General features: G+C 43.0%; 1 protein-coding gene across 1 annotated transcript in view; it reads right to left on the reverse strand.

Annotated features, from left to right (window-relative positions):
* Positions 1-3037: 3037 nt before the first annotated feature.
* Positions 3038-21633, reverse strand: part of DCX (doublecortin) — a 99492-nt gene continuing 80896 nt past the window's right edge. The window contains 2 exon segments of the mRNA XM_026478757.1: positions 3038-3094; positions 14060-14154. Coding sequence (XP_026334542.1) covers positions 3038-3094; positions 14060-14154 — 152 coding nt within the window.

Genomic DNA, 21633 nt, shown 5'->3' on the forward strand with positions numbered 1-21633 from the left:
CTGGCCTGAAAATGAGGAATTTGGAGTAGATGATGTGATCCTAAGGTTCCTTCCAGCTAGAAAACTCTATGATTCAATCTAGGCTAATACTAAAGTCCTTAAGGACACAAAGTAGTCATGCTAATGGCTATCCTTTCCAAAACAGTGAAGAGAAAAGGAAATTTTCTCTCAATTTACCCCTAGTTAACACTACTTATGAAGTTGTTCAGCCCAGCCCCCATATATACATTTTCCCCTTCTTTGTCCCTATTTCTATTTCTGTAAGGGAGAAAAATCAGGAGGTAGGAACAAGCAACAGATGGACTGTGTGTGCGCGCGCGTGTGTGTGTGTGTGCACGTGCATGCGTGGGCACGCACATGCGTAAAAAAGGGAGGGAGGATGGGAGGAGTGGTGGCAGATGCTTGCTGAATGACTTGATATTTGCTGAGTGCACAGAAGGTAACACAATGGGACTTTAGTGGTAAAACCGGATTGGGCAAAATCCAGCATGAATGACAGGGGTGAAGGCGCGCAGTTACAATTTTTTTCTTCTGCCTTGAAAATGGACTAATTTAAAATGCAATCATTAAAGGCTTGCATTTTGGAACAAGACCAAGCCCTGTGAAGTGGCAGTACAGAAACGTTCTCTTATAATTGATTAAAAGAGAGATGGAAAATCTACTTTTATGACTGAAGACTGTTGGATCAAAGGTCGCTCTAAAGAAAATGTGTCCATTTAGTACACACGCCACCAGCGAGGAAGTGCTCAGGGAGGTAGCACAGGGCCTGGACAGGAGAAAATCTGAACTCCTCCTCTCGTCCTCCTCCTCACCAGTCTGTGGGTTAGCGGACTCAGCCTCCGTCTCATCTTAAATGGAAGGAACTAGGCTAAATGAGATCTGGAGAGAGTAGAATCTTTGGGGGTCTGGCCTGAAGATGAAAAATAGACCATCTACCACTCTCTCTACACTGTCCCTGCCCCCCCCCCACCATCCCTAGTACCAGTTTTTTCCCAATTAACTACAAATTGTTCTGGGAGGCACTAAGGAAAAACCTTGAGCTTCCAGAAGGAAGTAGGGGGTAAGGAAAATGGGCTTTGTCGTGGTTTCCAACAAGCCTACACGTAAAGGAGAGGGGTAATGAGCAATTCTCACGCTTTGGGGTTCTTCGGTGACCAATTTAACCAGGAATCAGTACTACCATCATCAGGACTTCTCTTGAACCGAACCTATTTCTTGTAGCTAAGGTCATCTGAAGCTTGTCTAGGGACATCTGAGCTACCCCTTCTGCCACCGAGTTCCCTTCCACACAGTGCATGCCAGCAATGCCACCAAGTTGCCACGGATCCATGTGGGGGGGTATCCTGTAGTATCTCCTGATTCTGAAGCAACTGCGGGTACACACACACACATGCACACACCCCAAGCTCATTCCACTTCAAGCGGAGGAACAGTTGCAAGTCACTCAGGAGCCAAACAGCAGCTTGGCTTTGAATGCTGCACCTCGCAAACTATCTGAACAATTACAAAGCAATAAGGAAAAAAATCTTCATATCTGCTAAAAGCAAACACAGAATTGGCATGCATGGCTTTCCCTTAAATTTAGTTGTCTTCGCCGTTATGGGCTATGATCACAGACAAAAAGCAGTGTTATGAACCGGTACCTCAAAGACTGAGAACTATTTCGAATGATCGGTCCTTAGCAAAGAGAAACCCTTTCTAGTGTTAAAGACAAGTGAAAGGTTTCTGTGTCTTCAGTATGAAATATCAGGATTGTAGATAAAAAAGAGTTGCTTAAAATATGCCATAACATTTCCTTTAAAATATAATTAGAATGTCTGGTCCACGTTGAAATTATTAATGTAAGCGTAACTGTTAAAAAGTTATCAAAAGACTGATTCTATTGAATTGGCCTCTGCTATTCGTTTTCTTTCCTCCTGGAGGTTTCTGTTTGGCAGTGACAGCATGATTTCTAAACTACGTTATTCTTCATTTTTTTTTTTTTTGGTAAATTTTCTGCATGTGTTTTTTAGACAAAAGAAAAATCACCAGTTTATAAAAAAGGAGCCTGAAGAGTTGGCTCCTGAAGTACAGACACGAAGTTTTATAAAAAGGATATTGGTTTTCTTGCTATAAAAAGCGACCGAAAGGTGTCAGACCTGAAAACAAATTCTCACAGTGTTTTCAGTGTTGGCTGTTTACAAGGCATTCAATAGAACAGAGATAGATGGATACCATACAGTTTGTGTAATAACTCGCTATGTTAGACAGCCTCCTAGAGGAATCGGGCACATGAAGTCCCTCACCGCCAACTCTTAATTGCTTATTGATTCCAAATTGCCCCACTGGAGAGATTGACAAGCAATTCACTGTGCTTTAGAAAGTCTACCGAAACGCCTCCAGTGTTTCTCAGTTTTGCTAGTCTCTTTTTCACTAGCCCTGCACCGGGGTCCCAAGCACCTGGCGTCAGAATTACAAGCTGCTGGTGTTTCTCCCCCTTGACAGCCAGAGTCGGTGCTAGACGGCAAACTGGGGGCTCAGTCGGGAGTGAAGAGCGAGGCTGGGGAGCTGCCTTGCTGCCTTCCCAGGAACCTCCAGCATTCTTGAGATCGGGAGACAAGGGGCACTTGTGTTTGTCACTCTTGGATTTGCCAATGAGTTTCTTTCCCACATACGCATTTTAAGTGCTATGTATGTAAACAACCCTCTACAGAAGGAAGACTGTCGTGTATGAGCAAAGTGAGACACGGGAGAAGTAACGCAGGCGCCTAAGTTTTCAATAGAAAGGTCATGGACTAGCACATTTTGCATCCCCGGAAAGTGACCCCGAAGGATGGTTATCGATCTATCTCTTATAATTGGTAATTGTGGATCAGTGGCCCAGAGGAGAATTCACAGGAACATAAACCCAACATATTACAGTGTGTTTTTTAAAAAATAACAACAACAAATAAAAACTTGAAAGCACCAATAGCCCTGTTGGACACTTGAGCAGAAGTACCCTATTGTAACGGTAAGCTTGGATTTGTACTCTGGACTCTGAACATTCTCTTCTCCTTCACATGGAATCACCAAGTGAGTCCGAGTCATCCAAGGACAGAGGCAGGTACAGATCCTGTAAGAAGATAAGAGATAAAGTTAACTCCTTTTCTTGCCATCTTGGGCTCTGAAATGGGCAACATCAGATGACTGGGTTTTTTTTTTATTATTAGTATTTCCTCTCATTTTTATTTTGAACTAATTACAGATCCAGAGGAAGCCAAAGTATCCGGAGGAATACTTGTGCTGATGTACCCTTCACTCAATTTCCCCCAACGGTAACATCTTGCCAGTTTCCATGCACTCGTGTTGCGCCTGCGCGCGCCTAGTCCTATGCGATTTTACCACCCGTGTATATTTGTGTGCCCATCACCACAGCTGAGATACAGACCTGTACCCTCATCAAAGGGCTCCCTTGAGCTACCCCATTTAGAGCTACAGTCCCCCGTCTCCCACCTCTAAACCCCCCATGGCAACCAATGATCTGTTTCCCATCTCTACAATTTCGTCATTCATAGACTATTATATAAATGGAACCCTATGGTATGTAACCTTTTGGGACTGGCCTTTCCCATTTAGCATAATTCCCTGGGGATTCGTACAAGTTGTTGAACACGTCAGCAGGCTCACTCCTTTATAGTGCTGAACAGCATTCCACAGTGCGGTTATGCCACAGTTTGGTTAACTATTCACCCATCGAAAGGCATCACGGGCTATTACAAATTAAGCTTGCTATAAACATGCCTATAAAGGTTTTCGTGTGAACATTAGTTTACATTTCTCTGGGATATGCTCAGGAGTACCACTGCCGAGTTCTATGGCAATTGCACACTTAGTTTGTAAAGACTGCAGTATTGTTTTCCAGAGTGGGGGTACTCCTTACATTCTCACCAGGAAAGTATTAGTGATCCAGTTTATCTATGTCCTCACCAGTATTTGGTGTTTTTGCTACTTTTTATTTTAGCTATTCTTGGGGGTTCGTTTGGTATCTCATTAAGGCTTTAATTTGCATTTTCCTGACGGCTACTGGTGTTAAACGCCTTTTCACATGCATAGTTGACATCTGTAATTCCTCCTCAGTGAAACGTTTCTTCTTTTCTTCGGGTCTTTTTTTTTAGAGAGAGATGGAGCATGAGCAAGGGGAGGGGCAGGGAGAAGGAGAGAATTTCAAGCAGACTCCATGCTGAGCGTGGAGCCCAAAAGGACCGCCTTTTCGGGGGCTCGATCTCACCACCCCGAGATCATGACCTGAGCTGAAATCAAGAGTCAGATGCTTAACCAACTGAGCCACCAGGTGCCCCTCTTCGGGTCTTTTGTTCATTTTCTAATTGTTTTTTTTTCTTTCTTATTGTTGAGTTTTAATAGTTGTTTTTATCTTCTATATATGTTTTTGGTTAGATATGTGGCTTGCAGATATTTTTTCCCACTCTGTAGCTTGTCTTTCCATACCTTTTGCACGGTCTTTGACAAAGCAAAAGTTTTTAATTTTGATGAAGTCCAATTTATTATTCTTTTTATTTTATGGATGGTACTTTTGTTGTCAAACCTAAGAACTCTTTGCCTAGCCAAAGATCACAAGATCTCCTATGTTTCCTTTTTACCTCTTTTACACTTAAATCTATTGTCCATTTTTGAGTTAATTTCTGCATAAAATATGAGGATTAGGTTAGGGGTCATTTTTTGGCCTATAGATATTCAGTTGCTCCAGCACCACTTATTGACAAGACTATCTTTCCTCCTTTGATTGAATCTGTGCTTTTGTCAAAAATCAGTTGTGAATATATGTGTCAGTTCATTTCAGGCTCCCGGAGAACGGCCAGGTCCTGAATAAATGCCTAACGCAGAAAATGAACCCCATCTGCCTACTTGCAACTTATTTCCTGATGCTCTTCCATTTTGCACCAGGAATTAGGATCCATGGCTCCAATACTGCCCAGGGCTTGTCTACATCTTGAGGCGATGGGGAAAGGATATGGCATTGGTTTTTCCCACTGTCCCCAGAGCTGTATTTGGAGGTACTTGTGATTCCTCTTGGACTTACTTCACCCATTAGTCTAAATCAGCGATTTTCAAACCTCTGTCTCCCTCTCTCTTAATCTCTCTCTCTTCTTCTAAATCTTCTATTCAAATGAAATTTTGTTTGGAAGCCCAATACATAAAATAAATAAAAGCGTAGCTGTTGTGATTGAATCGGACACGGGGGAGGCAGAATCTCACCCATCTCCAAATGAAGCAGTTTGAAAACCACTGTAATCTTTCACAGTATCAGCAGGATACTAAAGGGAACCAAAAAATGTAGGGTCAACTCTGTGGATATTTATGAGATCCTCCTTGGTATAATACAAAGAAAGAACTTAGAGAACTGTCCAAAAAATTGGAGCATACAGTTTCTGCGAGCCAGAGGAAAAATATGAAGATGAGGAAGGAGGAGAGGGACTTATTTATCTAATGTTAGAATGCTTTTTTGCTATGGGGCACCTGGCTGGCTCAGTCGGTAGAGGGTGTGACTCTTGATCTTGGGGTTGTAAGTTCGAGCCCCATGTTGGGTGTAGAGATTACTTAAAAATAAAATCTTTTTTAAAAAGAATTTTTTTTTTTTTTTTGCTGAGAAAGGGTAAGAAAATTTTTAGGCAGCTTCAATGGAAAGAGGAGCAAAGTATATTCAGAAACCTCAGCTTTTAGTCCTGTGTAATTAGTACCGTGACATTGAACAAGTCTTTGAATCTTGGTATCTTCATTAAGAAAATTCAGTATTGGAAAGGACAATATGTAAGGTTTCTTCCACTTTGTAGACTGTTATTTAAGACCCTCAAGGGACTACTTAATCATTAAAAAACACAAGAAAGGCAACTATAGCAAATAGACTCACTTCTCACCAACCCGCCATCCCCTCATGGTAAATCAGGGGCTGACAAACTTTTTTTTGTAACAGGTTAGATAGTAAATATTTTGGGCTCTCTTTGCTGGTCGTATATGGTCTCTGTCATGCAGTCTTGTTTGTTTGGGTTTCGTTTGTTTTATAACTCTTTAAAGAATAAGAAACTTTCTTTTCTAACATGGGGGGGCATCCCCAAACAACCAGGCCATAGGCAGTATTTAGCACCCTTGTTCTAAACTAACAAACACAATCTCTTATGCAATTGATAAACAGGAAGTGAAAGACTGAGGAAATAATAGGAGTTCAATAAAAATTTGTAAAATGGAACTCAGGCCAAGTGGCACACAATTGGGGTCACTTCTCTGAAGGGATTTTAGTCCCCTTGTACTTGAGTAAAGTGAAAAGTGAACATAGCCAAAAGTATCTTTTAGCTCTAGACTTCCAGAATGGCAAAGAAAGACTCTTCGAAAATCTGCTCCAACAGTGACACTGGAAAAATTGTCGAAGCCAACTTTTTCAGAACTCTGGAAATTAACCAAAAGCTTTCAGCAATCCAAAAAGTGTTTATTCAAGAAAAATGGCTGAATCTCAGTAAGAATACCAAAATGTGTAGTGCTTTAGCTTATTCTATTCCCCCTTCTCCCTTTCCCCAACTCCAGGGTAGCTTTGAAACCCAACAGCCTCCCAATTTCAGTATCTGAAAAACAGCAACTTAGTAGTGACCAGAGGGTGTAGAATGAGTTGAAACCTCCCCAAAATGCCCCATTCCCAGAGAATTGTCACTATTTGACCTGTTTGGAAACTCCCACTCGTAGGGCTCTTTATTTGACCTGATGCAGAGCACGCTCACTCTGGACCGCCTTTTCAGGGAGCATTAATCAGCTGCAATTGTTTAAAATCACAGCTGCCTAAAGTAGAGGAAACTGTTGGAGCAAATGAAGCTGCTCAAAACCTTAAAAGGAAAAGCTAGAGAATTAATGTCCATGGGAGACTTTGAAAAGCTCCAACATATTCACATATTCCCAGGAATCTCTATGACATGGCACATGTTCAGGACTGGGTGTATTCTGAGAAAAGACCTAAGAAGGTCCTAATCTCTCACCTCTGGTTGGCCTTGAGGCCCTGCACAAGCAGCAAATGAAGACTAAGGCAAAATTATAAACTGCCTGATGGAGCGTTGAAATCATGCCCCAACACACACACACACACACACACACACACACACACACACACACACACACACACAGCATCTCAACCAAGGCAGAGAGCCTTATCAGATCAAGGCATTTAAGAAAATCTAGCAAAATTATCCTTCAAGAGTTAAAGAGAAAACAAGACATTCTCAGATAAACAAAGACAGCACATTCATTGCTAGCAGACATAGCCTCTAAGAAATAGTAAAGAGAAGCTTTCAGGGGGAAAATAAAAGGACAATAGATAGTAATTCAAATCCACATAAGAAAGAACACTTAGTAAAGGTAAATACATAGGTAAATACAAAAGACAGTACACATTTATTTTTGTAACTCTTTTCTTCTATTATCCAGTTCAAAAGACAACTGCATGGAATAGTAATTATATAAGTGTGCTGATGGACTTATTATGCTTAAAGAGGTAATTTGTATGTCAATAGGAGCCTAAAAGGAGGGGGAAGGGATAAAGCCTTACTATAGTAAATTTTTTTTATATTCAATTGAAATTAAGTTGACGTTATTCCAAAGTAGATTACACTAAGATGCTAATTGCACTCTCCAGGGCAGCCAGTAAGAAAATAACTCAAAATAAAATTAGTAAAAATACAACAAGGAGATTAAAATGGTACACTAGAAAAAACATCTAACACAAAAAAGAGCAGAAATTGAGGAATAAGGGAACAAAAAAGACACAAGACATGTAGAAAATAACAAAATGGCAGATGTAATTTCTACCTTACCAGTAATTACATTAAACATAAGTAGATTAAGCACTGAAATGAAAAGGCAGAGATTGGCAGAATGGATTTTACAAAAAGCAACATGATCCAGCTTTCTGTTGCCTGAAAGAAGTACAATTTAAAGACACATAGGTTAAAAGCAAAAGGATGGAAAAAGACTTTACCATGCAGTTAGTAATCAAAGGAGAGCTGGAGAGGCTATGCGAATAACAGAAAAAAATAGACTTTAAGACAAAAATTATTACTAGAGACAAATAAGAACATTTTCTAGTGATAAAAGGGGTCAATATATCTGAAAACATAAACATACATGTGCCTTGTCAGCAGAGCACTAAACTACATAAAGCAAAAAATAACTTAATTGAAGGAAGGAATGAACAACTCATCTAGAATAGTTGAAGACTTCAATACTCCACCTTCAATAATGTACAGAATAACTAGGCAGAAGGCCAACAAGGAAAGAGAAGACTTGAACAACACTACAAACAACTGCACATCTATAGACTATTCCATCCAACGGCAGCAGAACACACATTCTTCTCCCTTGGAATATTCTGCAGAATAGATCATATGCTAGGTCACAAAACAAGTCTCAATAAATGCAAAAGGACTGAAATCATACAAAGTATGTTCTTTGACTACAGTGGAATTAAATTAGAAAGCAATGATAGAAAGATATTTGGGAAATATACAAATATGTGGAAATTAAACAACATACTGCTAAATAGCCAATGGGTCAAAGGAGGAATCACAAGGGAAATTAGAAAAGACTTTTGAGATAATGGAAAATGAAATAACAATACACCAAAAGTTACGAGATAAAGCTAACGCAGCGTTCAGAGGGAAATTTATAGAAAATGTTCAGAATGTGCCAACTGATAGAAACTGAGAGTAGACCAGTGGTTGCCAGGGTTGGGTGGAAGGGCAAGGGGCTATGACTACTTTTGATGGTGATGACTATATTTTTGTACAACTTCATAATTATACTAAAAACTACTGAAGTGTATACTTTTAAAAAGTGAATTTTGCAATATGTCAACTATATCTCAAAAAGCTGTTATTAAAAAAAAATCGTACCTTTGAAAATCCCTTATGCTGACAACTGAACATTGATTACGTGATTCCTGAGAATGCTACCCTATACAGCAAAATGCATGCATCGGTATATAATGGACATAGTACTACCCAGCATGTAACGATGTGTACAAATGTAAGAGACAGTGTTGTAGTTGTTTTGTTCTATGACTCTACTGTGACTGTTGATGAATTCCATTAGTCAAACTTACACACAATGCAAGTCCACTGTAGAGAAAGAGCACAGGATTAAGAGTCACTAGACCTAGGTTCCAGCCCTATCCTGGCTATTTAACTTCCCCTTACAGGACCTTTGCTTCTATATCTGAAAGTTGAGGCAGATGTGGACTAGAAAATCTTTCAGTTTCCTTCTGGTTCTAAAATTCTCTAAGTCAGATCATTGCATTTTGTGTTTTATTAGTTAGACCACAGCAAGAGAAAAACAGACAGACACTGCCTAGTTCGTGAACTCCCTGGGCATTTTTCAGGCAATACAGAAGGGCCTTTTCATTACGGAGGCCACTTTGAGTCCCACCACACTGAACCCTGGGCTTCAGCATTCACCCTTGCTCTTGATTATTCATGTAACAGACACTTCGGTGTAGTTGGTTGGCTGGTGGAAATAATTATAGAAGATTATTTCAGACATATTTCAGAAGAAGGCAGGGGGACGGTAGGGATAGAATCAGGAGGAGACTGCACTTGTAGCTGCTATGACTTGGGCTGGGTAAGGTGAGAGGCAGGCTGTGGGGGAGGGAGTCCATAGGACTAGGCTTGGGAATGAACTTCTGTACTTCTGTCCTCATCCACTTATTTCGTATTCAAAAGATATTTTCTTGTGTGGATAGAACAATGTTCAGGAAAAGGAGTTATCTCAATTCTGTGTTTTTGTCGATCGCTATGTAGAAATACAGAAACACGCATATTGCTTAACAATACAAATAATTTGCACCTGAAATTCATTTGCTTAGTCCCTTGGAGCCCTACAGAACAAAATGTTTGTAACAAATACAGCTGTGCTGGCGATATTATTGCGTTAGAGAAAACAAAATCTTGGTTTCTGGTCCAAGGAGCTTATAGTCCAAAGGAAGTCAGGAGTTTTGAGAAACCTGGCTTCTGGTTTGGGTTTGCTTTTTCCCAAATGTGCCCTGTACTTTTCTGATGGTGTGGCTTTCTTCTTGCTGATTATTTTTTTTTAATGCTGGAGTGCCCATTCTCTTCACCAGCCATCAGAAGCCTACCCGGGCTTCAATGTCCCACTTAAATGTCACCTAGTCTGCAAAACTTGCCCCATCTCCCACCCTCCCCCAGGCAGAGGCCTTTCCCACCCGTCTTTGTGCTCCTATGGTCCTTTTGTCCACTCTTGATTACCAAAATCCACTTGGAGTGGTGTCTGTTATTTAAGGATCAAGACCCTGCTTTATTGGTCAAACTATCTCTCCAAGCATTTATAGGACGACAGGAAAAAGGTCTAGAAACATAGAAGAAAATGTGTATTTAAATAATGTTAACTATATTTTCAAATAATATGTCAAATATATTTCCCTCCGATCTCTAGACAACTTTGCAAGCCAAATGCCACATTTAAAGGCATGAGTGCAATCACTAATCTGGAAAACATTTTTAAATAAACAAAAGAGTTTCCCTATATTTCTAGGCTTTTTGAACATCTTTAATGTGCTACCATCTCCAAATTGTTGAATCATACTGGGGTTGTCTTTGCCCTCAGCACCCCCTTTTCTTCGTTTGCAAAATGGAAACGCTACCTGTCCTATCTCTTTCGCAGTGTTATCACAAGGGTAAATAGGAAAATGACTGTGCAAAAAGATAAAGCAGTATGGAAATGCAGAATGTTGTTCTCATTAACTATCCAAGGACTTACTTTGTGTCCATATTGTAGCACTTGAGTATGCGGACTTTGGCTAACCCCCTCACAGCTGCATTAAAGAGGATTCTCCATGAGCTGCTTAAGAGGGGAAGCCAAGAGGCTGATTACAGCTTAGGGCCCTGCCACGGCCATCAAAAGTTACCAAAGGGATGCTGGGACTTCAAGTTTGTTTCCAACTGCGCAGGAGGAAAGTCATGGCCTCAGCCACCTGCTTCCTGTCTCCACCATGACTCACACCTTTCAGATCCACTTGGATGGAAGTTCAGATGAGAACTGCTTAGGCCCACCGCCCAAGGACCTTGATGGTGCTAACTAAAGCTCAGGTAGCTATGTAAAAGGAGGAGCAAGAAGCTGAGTCCTGAGACCCAGGGGGACTACGCCAAGGTCATGAAACTTTTTAGCTTATTCAGAAAAACCAGTTTATCCTGCATCATTGTTGGTGTTAAGCATGAGGCTGTTGCTCCTGATTGGATGCACTAAGAGAGACACAACATTACTTCGATGACAATTCTGCCCCAAATGCGTAATATGGACTTAATCACAAGGAAACATCAGACACACCTAAATCAAAGGACATTCTACCAAAGAACTGGCCTGCACTCTCCATTTCTACAATACACCGTCAAAGAACTTTTTTTCTAGATTAAAGGAGACCAAAGAGACATAAAACCACAAGCGATGTGTGATTCCGGATTGGATCCTGGGCCAGAGAAAGGATGTTATTGGGGGCGATTGATAAAGTTTGAGTATGGGCTGTTGGGTATATAGGAGTGTCTCACCCGTGCAAATTTCCTGATTTTGATCATTGTGCTATTGTTAGGAATGAAAATGTCTTTATTGTTAGGAAATACACACAAGCATTTAGAGGTAAAACAGTATGATGTCTACAACTTAATCTCAGATGGTTAAAAAAATGGTAAAGTGTGTGTGTGCGTGTGTCTGTGTGTGTGTGTGTGGTGTGGAGAGAGAGAACACAAAAAATAAAAGAAATGGGGAGAAAATATAAACAACTGGTGAATCTGTGCAAAGAGCATACAGAACTTTTTTATATTATTCTTGCAACTCTTGTGTACATTTGAAATGATATCAAAGGAGGAAGTTAAAAAGTTGGTAAGAAGTACACCAACATCCAAGGGTTTTTTAAAAGTTTGCTCTAGAAAATCATATAATGTGTAACTTAATGTTTGTGTGCTTCACTGTCATAAAAAAAAGAGTCATTTTAAAAATGAAAGGACACACTGAAAATCCCACAGGGAGGCTCTGACAGTGCAGCCTCCTATAGCTTGTTCTAGTCCTTCAATGGTTAAGTTGGTTTGTAGAACTGAGTCAAAACAAAACAAAACAAAACACACACACACACACACACACACACACACACAAAGCCACACAAACCCAACCAGGAGAAATGGTTTAACAATGCCAGCACTCACCTCAATGAGCTTATGGACGATGGGTCCTCAGCCTAAACGAACTGAACATGTCAAGTGAAAAGCTGAACGACTCAAGGGAGCAGGCCACATAAACGCCCAAGCTGCCCCATCCTTTTGGGAAGGTACTGATGGAAGGTGCTGGGGCAGGTCCATCTTCTCAGAGGGGCGGTAAGGGCAGAAATGCATAGGGCAAAGACACAGCAAGAAGCAGTATAGCGTAGGAGCTTCTGTTGGAGAGTGGAACAACAGGAGTAGGCTACTCCCATCTTGGAATGTCCGTCTTAACAAGCTTTGCTCAGAAGAATAACTGGGAGCTGACAGCAAGAGTAGTTTTCATCCATGCTACAACCTCTAGGTAACACTGGCCATACAGACAGTGCAGCAGACCGTCCTTTGGGAAAACCAAATAGCTGAGCAGGACAATTAGAAGGTTCTGGTCAGGGTCGATACCAGAAACTTACAGGGGCCATTACAGGAATGGAACAGGAAGTAGGAACGATGGAACGGGTAATGGTCAGATTAGCCAGGAAATTAATATCCTAATGTAGAGAAATGAAAGTGAATGTCGGCACTGGTGTGCTGTTACACGTTTAACAACCGACTTTCCGGGGGAGAAAACAACAGCTTTGATGTGTCGTGTGTGCTGATCTCCATGGTGCAAATATTCCCACCACGGCTGAGTTCTGGTACCAACATGGCGTCGCTGAACACAGAGCTGGGGAGGGACGTACACAATCAGCTCTCGCAAGCTAGCATGACCTGGCTCGGGAGTACTGGTGGCGGTAACCTGGGCACCAGTCCTATGTCTGCCACCCCCTAGCTGTGTCACCCTAGTAACTTAACCTTTCTGGGCCTTAATTTCCTCACCTACAAAAGGTCGACCTCACAAGATGATCGAGAGAATCAAATGAAAGTAATTTATCTCCATCTAAAATCTCTTTCAGCTCCGACCATCTGTGGTTCCTTGATGAAGCTGGCCACACAGGTGACTTTCTGCCTTTTTCCATCTCACACCGAGTCTTATAAGCAGGGAGAAGACAAAAGAATTCTAGAGGAAGCCGCTCCGGAGTGTGGCCCTCAGAGCAGAAACCACGTTCCCATGGCCTCAGAGATGAGGTTGGAGGCAGTGACCGCTCCCACTCCAGATTTTCTATCAGAAGAGATTTCTGGGTGGGAATCTGCTTGGAAAGTGGGACCAGCGAGTTTACAAACTTCTCTTATTTTAGCGGGATATTTATTTGGAATGACTTAGAGGCGTAAACGGTGTCCAGGCAGGGCCAGTGTGGCGTGTATGTACCCTCTGCTCCCTCACTGAACCAGAATGTGCCTGGTAATGAAGCGTACATAGCGAGACTAGAGTCTATTCATAGTCTGATGAACAGCAAATCTAAAGGGAGTCACTCAGTGCTAACTTTCTCTAACTGCTGACTTTGTCCCTTCTACCGACTAGTGCCTGGGGACATAAGTTGCCCTCAACGCCCTCTTTGCTCTGCCTCTGAATTGGAGTGAAAATCACTTAGCTCATCCTCCAAGCCATCATTTGGGGACACCATGAACTCAGAAGGGGTATTTGGGACCTTTGTTACCTCTTCCTTTTGGGTAAGTGTAACTGGGAGTAGGTAAACGTGAGGCGGGGAGGGGGTGAGCAGAGGAATCAATGAAAGTGACTGGAAGCATGGCCCCTGCTGGCATTCCCAGGGCTTCGAGCTCAAGGACCAGAGGAAGGGAAATTCTGGCCTTGATGCATGGCGGAAGTAGATGGCAGAGCAGACCCTCACCCAGCCATTCAAAGGAGTCCGAGTGCAAAGGGGTTTAGTAAGGTATAAGAGACATAATACCTTGTGCTTCCGGAGGCTGCCAGGACTGGTGGGCGTGGAGATGGGTGACTGTTTAGACTTGGGGGTAGAGAGCTGGCTGCTGGAGGTCCCGTTTGCTAGCCCGAGGCAAGAGAAAAGGAAGGGATAAGAATCAACAGCATACAAAGGAACCAGTTATCCTTCCCCTCCGAAGACACTAAGAACATTCAAGCAAGGTACACAGACAACCAAGTGATTTGATGAGCGGAACAAAGGTGAGAAGAAACACATTCCTCAGAAAGGCCAGAACTGCGATCCTCAGTTAATTAGATCCTGGAGCAGTGCAGGGCCGTAATCCTCCCACCCTCTCCCCTGAGTGCTTCCAATTACAGGGCTCTGGTTCTTTTCAAACCTTTCTCATATTCATTCCCAAGTTTGACCCTAACACCATCTCCGGGAGGTAGTCTGGGAACATATGATTTGGTTTCAATGTTACGAGGCAGAAAAAAAGTGAGGCACAAAGAGGTTCTGTGCCTTACCTTAAAGGGGAAGGGAATATGGGTGACTGGGACCAGGGGCACATCCCCTCTGGTCACAGATGGTGTGGCAGGTACAGGACAGCCCCATGGTCAATCTCTCTCCACTCTCTCTGTTCCTGCTCACCTCCCCCCACCCACCCCCATGCCCCACTCTCTCTTCCCTGCCTCATCCTGGCTGAAAGGAACAGAAGGAAAGAAAAAAGAAAACTACTCAGGAAGAAGAATAGGAAAGAAAGTGGAGGAGAAAAGTGTGAGACAAAAAGGTTTGCAGAGCAAGATGGGCAGAGGAGGGAATCAAAAACGAGGGAAAGAAAGAGATCAGGAGTGGAGAGGGGAGACCAGGAAGATGAGGTAAGAGAGTAGGAGAAGGAAAGAATGGGGAAGTTTGAAACGGGGAGAAAGGCACAGAGACAGAGGAAGGCAGACCACGGTGGCCAGAGTCAGGGTGCACCCCCATTTCTCTCCAGGTCAACAAAATGCGGAAAAGGAGGTGGTTTAGTACGTACCATCTTGATATTCCATTGCATTTACAAATGGTTTTTTATTCCCTTTGCTAATGAGCTTTTTCAAGATCCAATCGTGTGGAAAAAAATGTGGTGCATGGAAATGGAACAATTAAACAGCTTTCGAGTGGATTTGTGTTTAGACATCTCATGCTAAAGTTAATTTTTTGTAAGCTAAGGACCAGCATTGTTCATCAGAGATATTCTGAAATGCGCTTTAAAAATAAAGGGATATTTTTTAAATATCCCAAAGGTATGGGGGGGGGGGGCAGGGAGGGGAGAGGAGGAGAGAAACAAGAAGGAAGGGAAGGCAAGAGGAAAAGAGAGGGAGGGAGAATAGAAAATTCTAAAAGTTAAGCACGAGGATGGCCTGAGAATGTTGCTGTTAGTCCCACACATGAAGCTTCAACTGTTTGTATCATGAATATTTCCTGAAGACATGGTTCCTCATCTTCACTTAGGATCATGTTTCTCTTAGGTTCTGGAACCTGTGTAGCAGTTGTAGAAATAGAAGAGACCCCAGTGGGGTGGTGGCCGAGTTTACCCCAGTGCAAGTAAGCTAAAAACTGGGCACATAGGTGTCCCCTGACTGACTTGAGCTGTGTGTGAGAGAATGCCTCTCTCACCCACTTACTGACAGGCCTTTCTCCCTGTCAGGGCTTCCTGAAAGTCATTCATCCCCTTAGCCAGTAGTTACGGGGTGCTTTCTCAAAATGAGGCCAAGTATTAGACGTTGGGGTTTCAGAGATGAGTAAGTCACTCCTGTGGTGAGCCGCAAGAATGCGGTGGGCCAGGTACTATGGCAGAGCCATGTAATTATTGGAGCCCAGAGAAGAAGTTTTGAAATCGGGCCTAGGAAACACACAGGAGGAGGCAATGCCTGAAAAAAAAATCTTGAAAGATGACTCTGGGATCATTGGAGACAAACCTATGGAGACAGAAAGCAGATTAATGGTTGCCAGGGGCTGGCCAGGGCTGGAGTGGGGAGGTGGGGAGAAATGAAAGGTGTCTGCTAATAGGTACAGAGTTTATTTTAGAAGGATGAAGATGTTCTGGCACTCGTGGTGACCGTTGCACAGCTCGATGGCTAAGCTAAAATCCATTGAACCGTATGTTCTAAAAGAGTCAATTCGTACGTGAATTGTGTCCCAATAAAGCCATCACAAAAAGAAGAATTGGAACGGCTTAGGCAGAGGGCAGAAAGGATATTGTAGACTTCAGGATTGTACCAGTAGGGGCAAGGACATGGGAGTATGAAAGAATACCATACATTTACAGAGTGTAAATAGCTCAAAATGGCTCAAAAACAGAGTGTCAGCAGTGAGTCCCAAGAGATGAGACAGGAGATGGCATGGGCCGTGGGGGCCTTTTGTGGGGCCTTTTGTTTGGGTTTCATTTGTGAAAGAAATCTGAGAGGGATACTCTCAATTTTGCATTTTAAAACTATTACTCCAGTTGTTGTGATAAAGCTGGGGTGGGCTGGGCTGGGGTAAGGGTAGAAACAAAGAGATTGGTTAGAAGACAATGCACTAGTCCAGCGGTGCCTGGGCGGCTCAGTTGGTTAAGCGTCCTCCTCTTGGTTTCGGCTCAGGTCACGATCTCAGGGTCGTGAGATCGAGCCCTGTGTCAGGCTCTGCGCTGGGTAAGAAGCGTGCTTACGGTTCTCTCTCTCTCTCCCTCTGCCCCTTCCCCCACTCTCTTTAAATTCTTATTCAAAATCATTTTTTAAAAAAGAAGACAATGCATGAGTCTAGGTGAGAGGTGATGATACCTTTTTAAAGCAACGGGGAGGGAGAGAAGGGGCAAGGCAAAAGAGAGAGACCTAGAGGACGGATAAGCTTAGGGGGTTATGTGCATGCACTGGTGAGCCACGCCAGAAAAGTGTGATCTCTGCCAACCAGCATGGAGACTGTGGGCACTAGGCTTGGCCAGGGCACCAGGCTTTCTGGTGATTGAAGGAGGCATCGTGGAAAAGGCAAAAGTGTGTGAGCTACAGTGGGGCAAAGTAGTCCATTACAGGCCAAGGAAGGAGTTGCTAGACCACCTACAGTGCCTGAAAGGCCTCCCTAGCAGGACCTGACCTGTAGTATTCAAGCTAGAGAACCATCTTGGAGATCGGTCTGAGCTACCATAATGCAAGTCTTCCCAAAGAGCCTTGACCTCAGCCATGAGGTCTCACAGATGTAGGCATCCCCAGGGAAGTTCTGGCATTTTGTTCCACGGGATCGATGCATCCTTCGGCAACAACAGATCGTAGTTCCCCAGCATTTGTCAGCCATGCTACACAGCGGTGGTTACTATACTCCCAATGTGAGAATGATCTTTTTCACCGACATGCTTATCTAGCTGAGGGTGAGCCCACTGGTCTTGCCAAAATGGAGAAAATTGTGAACCACAAGCATGTCTGTGGGTGAGGCGGTTTCCACTTAGTTATTGGCCATAAACCTGCACAGACAGGTTCTTGTGCAACTTCCAGTACTTTTCCCAATATCCCTGAAAACTATTTCACTCAAAAACGGTCAGGGTAATACATAAATCTATATTTTATCAATACGTCTCTCTCTAGTCTCTCTGTGTGTGTGTCTTTGTTTACTCTCTGCCATTCCCCGGCTAGTCAGTCTTTTTTTTTTTTTTTTAAAGATTTTATTTATTTATTCGACAGAGATAGAGACAGCCAGTAAGAGAGGGAACACAAGCAGGGGGAGTGGGAGAGGAAGAAGCAGGCTCATAGCGGAGGAGCCTGATGTGGGGCTCGATCCCGTAACGCCGGGATCACGCCCTGAGCCGAAGGCAGACGCTTAACCACTGTGCCACCCAGGTGCCCCCCCGGCTAGTCAGTCTTAAGCTACCTATAATAAAAGACTTTATTTTGTCATCCACATTCACCAAGCATTTTGAAAATCCGTTTTTTAATACCTTAACTGCCACTCACTTCAGTGTTGGAAAATGCAAACACTTGCCCAGACTTCCTGATGGACTGAAACCCAAAGATGGCCACGGAGGCATGAGAGAACATAGACACACACAAGCAGATGTCAAGTCCTCGCAAGCTGATGGAGCCCCTGTGTCTACAGACTAGATAAAAATACATTCACACATGGGAAGAAATACCTGGGAGGGTGCCATTTGATATAGATTCTGAAGCCAATTCATAAAAATGTCAAGTAAGAGAAGAAGCAGGAAAAAAATACAAATACGGTTGGAAGAACTATGCACGGTCTCGCATCGGCCAGTCCACACGGACAGCCATGACAGTTCATCGTGAGAGTGGCCGGATATAACACCACTGCTTGACATCCGTTATTGTCCTTCATTTTTCTTTACTAAATATCCTCAGCTCTTGTCTCTGAGCTTCTAATTCTCAGCTGCCATTTGGGGATGCACCGGAGGAGACTTTGTCCCCTTTGACCTGTCTTTCTCCTTTCCCTGCTCAGAACCACAGCCCTGTTTCACTGTGGCCACTTTTATTTCCTCAGAGTCCAAATCCTTTCATTCTTTTTTTTCTCATTTTTCCCTCTACAACAAGGTACAACGGGTCATCTTATCAATCTTATTAATAAAACCCAAGATAATAATTAATGCTTATTCAGTGTCAGCGTGCACCCTCTCCCCCCAAAAAACAGTCTCTTTTTCATTTCCAATGAGGAAAGAGAGGCTCGCTACAGTTGGGGATTGCAAAGTCAGGATTTGAACACATGTCTCTCTGATTCCAAAGCCTATGTGTGTTTTGGTTTGTTTTCAGTTTTTGCTACATTGCTTTTGCTTTAATAAATGAATTGCTTCTGGGACTCCTTCCTATGACAACTTTCTGATGGAGGAAGGAGGGGGCAGAAAAGTTGGGGTGGAGAAAAGAGAGAGGAATTGGACAAGGTAGAAGTAGCGCCAGAGCTTACGCACATCTACTGGACTTTTATTCCACTTATCTAATTTAGATTAGAAAGTATTGAGCAAGAACCTTCTTTTATTCACCAAAATGACTGGATATCATAGACAATGTCATGAAACAGAAGCAGACAGAGCAGCCAGCATGGCATATAACTTCCATCACATCACAGAGCTTTCTGGAAAGATGGTATTTGTGCTATATCCATTACTCCCCTCAGCTGCTGCCCCTCAGCTATGCATCACAATGGCCAAGCTTGGCTCAGCATACAGTCTTGTCTCCATAGCTTCCCTGACTCATTAGGTCTGCCCTTGCCCCAGTGCTTATCTTCAAATTCTCGGCTCTGTCAGAATGGAGGAGGACCAACCCAAACAAGAGATAGCTGGTAAGGTAACAAGGCTGAGATTTACAGAGATTTACATGTATGGGGGAAAATGGGTTCCCAGGAGTGAGGAATAAGACAGGTTGAGTTAGTTCCCAAAGAACAAGGAAAGAGTCCAATTTCTGGCATGGGCAGCCAAGGACAGAGTATGGTCACCAGGTAAGCAGAGTTGATGCTGAGCTCCTAGCCTATGGATTCCCTTGTCTGGAGGCTGGACTGATCCCTGAAAATTGGGATGCAGCTGCACGTAAGGTAGGTGTAAGTAGTCCCAGGTGTGGAAATTATAGAACTGTCTGGGCAGCGAGTTAGACAAGTTATTATAATTTATGGGTTCAAGTTTGGACGGCCAGAATGGCACAGCAAGGGAAGGGGGGGCTTGGCATCTGCTTTTCACTCAACCTTTGCCAGGAGACCAAATTGATAATGCTCATTCACTTAGCTCTGGCTTTTCCTCCCATCTAATCCCAACACTTGAGCTCAACTCAAAATCAAGCCTATTGGTTTTGGTTGGATGTCTATTTTGAAATATTGCTCACTAAAAATAACCCCAGTCTAAAAAAAAAAAAATAGCCATGACAATAATTTGAGAGCCGTCTTAATAATTGCAGTTGGATTTCTACAATTGTTTTCACACCATTTTACCATTTTTGAGTTCACATGATTCTCCTGATAGCCCCAAGAAATGATGGCCAGGAATTGGTGGTCTCCTTTTAATCACAAGAATATAGAGGTTCAGAGAGAGTAGGACTTGCTTAAAGGGTAAAAATTGCCTCTCTTCAATGGATGGTGGCCTCGAGGATTTGCACATGATATGCCTCCCACCATGACCTTGTGGTGATTGGTTTTCTGTCTTGTCTCCTCTCATTCCCTAATGCCTGGTGGAGGGAGATCTCAATACATAATTCAGCCATTTCTTCATTTTTCCTCATATTGAGATGCTCTAAGTGTTCCTTCATTCCAGTTCAAACACACCCTGTTTTCTCCCTACATACACAGAGAGTTTTTCTGGAAGGCCATCCAAGTAGAACCAAGGTGGTTTCAACTTACTTCAGAACAAGGCCAAGAGACAGAGCCTGTGGTTTTTACACTTTCATTCCAAAGACACCCTTGGGATGGGTGTCTGGACTCGTTTGGCTAATTGTTTCTGCTCAGTGGAAAAGCTTGTGCCCCTCTTCCCTAGACCCATCCACAAGGGAAGCCAGAACTGAGGGCACAGGCATAGGTCTTCACGGATCCCATCAGAGGGCTGGTTCCCAGGCCAAATTCAATCATAGGTTGTGAGATACCGTCACTTCAAGAGTTGGAAGTGGAATTTTAAATCTATTTCCTACAGAGTCTTGGGCAGCATGCAGCTTTGAATCTTCTAAATGAGGAGAGAAGAATTTGCAAAACAAATATGTACACCCATTCCTGCAATATTTTGACACAGATCAGTGTCCCGCAAGAAGAGGACATCTGTAAGAAGGCTGCTGGAGTGCCAGGATTGTGTTCTCCGACTTGATAATGCTGACAACATTTGTTTCCTGTTGAAGGTGGTTTTGTGGAGAACATGTTTCTGGCAGAGTGAGCCTGTTGTCTATGCTCACTACTGTTTTCATGGGGTAGAAACTAGAAAACACTGTGCTCTTAATCTGTAGGAAGAACACCTGCTTTGGAACCAGTCAAGTTTCTAAATTGTGGCTCAGCCTGGATGTGTGACCTCAGGTGTCCCCTAACCTCTGTAGGCCTCCGTTGCCCCATCTGTAACATTTGAATGAAAAGACTGCTTATCTCAGTCATTGTTGTTTTGAAGATTACATGGCAGACTATACATGAAATCCTTAGCCAAGTGCCTTAGTGCATAGAAAGGGTTTTGTAATGACATCTTCTTCTCTTAATATTGCCACTACTAGAAATGGAACTACATGAGTAACTATGCAACCTATAAACACTGAGTTTGGAAACCCCCTTCTACGGGGATGATTTACCAATCTCTATGGGCTGAGGACTTTCTTTGGCTAGCAGGTCAGGCATTAGAGGATTGAAGTTTTTCCAAGTGAAGCCCCTTGCTTTTTGGTTTCTGCTTTCTATGGCTGTGCTTCCAAAAACATAGCCCTTGCACTTGACCCCCTGCATTTCTCTTTTTACTCTCTCAGCCGTTACCATGGAGGTGGTCCACAAATGCAATGTGGAGCCACTGAAGGTTCTGCAGCAGCCAGGGGGTGGGGGTGGGGGTCACACGATGGAAATGCGTTTTAGGATGAGAAATATGGCAGCACCGCACCAGATGCGTGAGGGGACTGAGATTTGAAACAGAGATGCTACTTCGG

The sequence above is a fragment of the Ursus arctos genome, chromosome X (assembly GCF_023065955.2).
Source record: "Ursus arctos isolate Adak ecotype North America chromosome X, UrsArc2.0, whole genome shotgun sequence".
Taxonomy (NCBI): Eukaryota; Metazoa; Chordata; class Mammalia; order Carnivora; family Ursidae; genus Ursus; species Ursus arctos.